At 44.4% G+C, this 3,980-nt stretch overlaps 1 protein-coding gene across 1 annotated transcript; it reads right to left on the bottom strand.

Moving 5' to 3' along the window:
• Positions 1–1,022: 1,022 nt before the first annotated feature.
• Positions 1,023–3,678, bottom strand: LOC101600983 (zinc finger protein 260-like). Its single transcript, XM_045159806.1, is given in 1 exon segment — positions 1,023–3,678. A coding segment is annotated over 1 exon segment (1,938 nt). The 5' UTR covers positions 3,627–3,678; the 3' UTR covers positions 1,023–1,688.
• Positions 3,679–3,980: the final 302 nt, after the last annotated feature.

Here is a 3,980-nt window from a genome sequence, read left to right as displayed (position 1 = left end):
TCTGACATCTATAACTGCTAAGGTATACAGGTTTCCAATTCTGCCCCCACACCTGGGCAGGTCCAACCTGGGCAAGCACCCCATCCTGAACCACCACTTCTTCATGGTACCTGTTACACAGTCCTGATATATCCAAAACTTATGATCTCCACAGCACCATACAATTGGCTTATTTCGCTGACAAACAAGTATATATGCCTGCTTCTCAATGTTACATCTCATCAGTGACTCAAACAGGCTCATGTTCATACAGTGATGGGACTGGGCTCCTAATGGGGTGCTTCACGTTGATTCCCACTTGCATTTGTGCGGCTACCAGGTCAGTATGCATTTCATGCCCTACCCTCCTTTAAAACCATTCACAGGAGTGCTACACCACCTGAGGCGAAGCTGCCATGCATGCAAAGTAGCACACCATAGACACAGGTACTACGTTACAGACCCAGGATAAAGAGCTCAAGCTAGACCTGGGGCCACAAAAGTGCACCCGGGTGTGTGATCCCAGCCAGATTTTGGCTACATCACATAAAGGTCCCTTGGGTCCAGCAACAAGGGCCCTGAAGACTTCGAGAAGCATCCCTGGGAGTAAGAAGGATAGTGAACCTGGATCCGGCACTAATGACTTGGGCTCAGATTCGACAGTACCTGGACTCCTCACTTACATGCATTTTATCTTGACACCTGACCTTTGGGTGAGTAACACCACTCAGTTTCTTAATATCTTATCATACTAGAGATAAGAATGTAAATCTTTATGATAACTGCACATATGTGAGTTACAAGACAAAGTCTGCATTTTTAATATTCCTCAATCATCCCTGTAGGCATTCTATGTTGCAGACTTAGCAGTGAGTCACCCATCTTTTCTCCTGTGAGTGCAAAGATGCTGAGTTTATGTTGCAGGAGAAAAGCTTCTTTCATTTGTGCAGCTTCTAACCATGAGTTACCTCATGTAGAGTGATGTATGAACTGAAGTATAAAGGACCCTGCGCTCTTTATACTTATATGCTCTAAATTCTGTGGCTATTACTTTTGGGAGCTTTCCTACGTTCCCACACATTTTCATCGGCACAATCTGTCTGACACAATATGAGCTGTGACTTGGGAAACAACTTTTCCAGATCCATGGCCATTATATAGCTTTTTGCCATTTAGTCATCGGACACAGAGACGTAACTTACGTGAAAAACATTTACCATATGCACGTGGCATCTCACCTCTATAAATTCTGATGCACAGTGAATTCTGAATTCATACAGAAAGATTTTCAGCATTCATTATAGCTGTATCATCTTACCTGGTCAAGTTATATCATGCATAGTGGGTACTAATGGATGGGGAAAAGTTCCACCATATTTGTAATGTTCGTATGGATTGCCATCTGTAGTTCTTTTGATGCACAGTAAGCTATGGATTCCAGTAACCTTTATTATATTAATAACTTTCAGCATATATGGGTATTCCAATGCACAGTGACCATGTGTATGGTTTTGCAACTGTATAGGATCAATGATGAAAAGCAAGTTATGACTTGTTGGAACAATTTACCAATCCAATACATTCCAACTGGTTTTGAATGTATGAGTTTCCTGATGCTGAATAAGAACGTCCTTTCTGAAAAAAGCTTGCCCACATTCGTTGCATTCATATGGCCTTTGACCTGTATGCATTCTCTGATGCCTAGTGAGTCATGTCTTTATAGAAAAAGCTTTTCCACAGTCATTGCATTTGTACGGCCTATCACCAGTGTGAATTTTCTCATGCACAGCAAGTCGTGGCTTTGTAGCAAAAGCTTTCCCACACAGATTGCATTTATGTGGCTTTTCACCAGTATGAATTAACAGATGCTGAGTGAGATGTGACTTTCTGAGGAAAGCTTTCCCACACTGACTGCACACACATGGCTTCTCGCCTGTATGAGTTTTCTGATGCTCAGTGAGATAGGACTTGAAGTAAAAAGCTTTCCCACATTGACTACATTTATGACACTTGTCACCTGTATGGATTTTCTGGTGCTCAGTGAGGTGGGACTTGAAGTAGAAAGCTTTCCCACATTCACTACATTTATGGGGCTTGAAACCTATATGTATTCTCTTATGATCATTAAGGTGGTATTTGCTGGAAAAAGCTTTTCCACATTCATTACATTTATACGGCCTCTCCCCTGAATGTATTACCTGATGCACAGTGAGTTGTGACTTGCTGGTCCAAGCTTTTCCACACTGATCACACTTATATGGCTTCTCTCCTGTATGAACTCTCTTATGCACAGTGAATGGTGACATGGTGGTAAAAGCTTTCCCACATTCATTGCACTGATAGAGCTTCAAGCCTGTGTGGGTTCTCTGATGCACCGTGAGTTGTGACTTGCTGGCAAAAGCTTTCCCACAGTCATTGCACTCATATGTCTTTTTACCTCTATGTATCCTCTGGTGGATAGTGAAATATGACTTATAAGCAAAAGCTTTCCCACATTCATGACATTCGTATGGCTTCAAACCTGTATGGGTTTTCTGATGCTGTCTGAGCTGTGATTTGTTGGCAAAAGCTTTCCCACACTGACTGCATTTCCATGTCTTCTCACTTGTATGAGTTCTCTGATGCTGTCTGAGTTGTGATTTGTTGGCAAAACCTTTCCCACACTCACTGCATTTTGAAGCCTTCTCGCTCCTATGAGTTCTCTGGTGCTCAGTGAGTTGTGACTTGCTTCTGAAAGCTTTCCCGCATTCATGACACCCATATGGCCTCTCACCAGTATGGATCCTGTGATGCACAGTGAGCTGTGACTTTGTGGAATAAGCTTTCCCACACTGACTGCATTCATACGGCTTGTCTCCAGTGTGGGATCTCTGATGCACAGTGAGTGATGACCGGCTGGGAAAAGCTTTTGCACATTCATTACATCTGTAAGGTTTTTCACCTATATGTGTTCTCAGATGTGCAGCAAACTGTTTTTTGGAGCGAAAAAGATCCCCACAATAAATGCATTCATATGGCTTCTCAGTGTGAGTTTTCTCATGCTGAGTGAGATTTGACTTTCACGAAAAAGTTTTACCACATTCAGCACATTCAAATGGCTTCTCACCTCCGTGGGTTCCTTGATGCGGAATCAGATGAGACTTTCTGGAAAAAGCTTTCCCACATTCCCTACATTCATGAACCTCCTCACCTGTATGAATTCTATGATGCACACTGAGTTCTGACTTTCTGAGAAAAGCTTTCCCACATTCCCTATATTCGTACTGGTTTTTAACTGTATGAGTTTGCTGATGCTGACTTAGTTGTGACTTGCTGGGAAAATCTTTCCCACAGTCATAAGGCTTATTATCTGTTTGGGCTCTCTGACACACAGTGAGCTGTGACGTGGGGACACGTTCCCCACATTTATAAAGCTGGTGTTTCTTCTTACTGGTATGGTCCATAGTCACACATGTATTACTCTGGGGCTGAGTGTGGAGTGACTGTTGACAGAAGGATTTCTGGCAGTGGTTATGTTCATAATGCTTATTCCAGTGGATTTGCTGTTCCTCTTTTAATTCTGCTGGAAGCCTCTGAACTGATCTTTCTGTTACACTCCATGGTGATAATCCCTGCTCCAACTTGAAGATCAGCTCTGGTTTGGTCATACACTGTCCAGTGAGAGGGTTTTAGATGAAATGCCCAAGAACACGAGGCTGCTATAGTTCTCCAGCATCACATCCCTGTACAGGGCTCGCTGAGCCGCACCCAAGTACAGCCACTCCTGGCAGGAGAATTCCACAGTCACGTCTTCAAACTATACGAGCTCCATGGCCGCCGCCTCGGTGCCGCGTCCAGGGTGGCTCGGCTCAGCCAGGCCCGGGGGCGTCCCTGGAGCCCGAGTCCCCGAAGCGCAGTGACGCCACCACCGTCGTCGCCGCCGCCGCAGCCGCCGCGGCCAGGCTCGAGCAGCGCTGGGCCTCCACCCCAGGTCTTTCTGTCTTGATTATGGAGTTTGATTG

The sequence above is a fragment of the Jaculus jaculus genome, chromosome 9 (assembly GCF_020740685.1).
Source record: "Jaculus jaculus isolate mJacJac1 chromosome 9, mJacJac1.mat.Y.cur, whole genome shotgun sequence".
Classification (NCBI taxonomy): domain Eukaryota; kingdom Metazoa; phylum Chordata; class Mammalia; order Rodentia; family Dipodidae; genus Jaculus; species Jaculus jaculus.
This window is presented reverse-complemented; position numbering and strand designations above follow the sequence as displayed.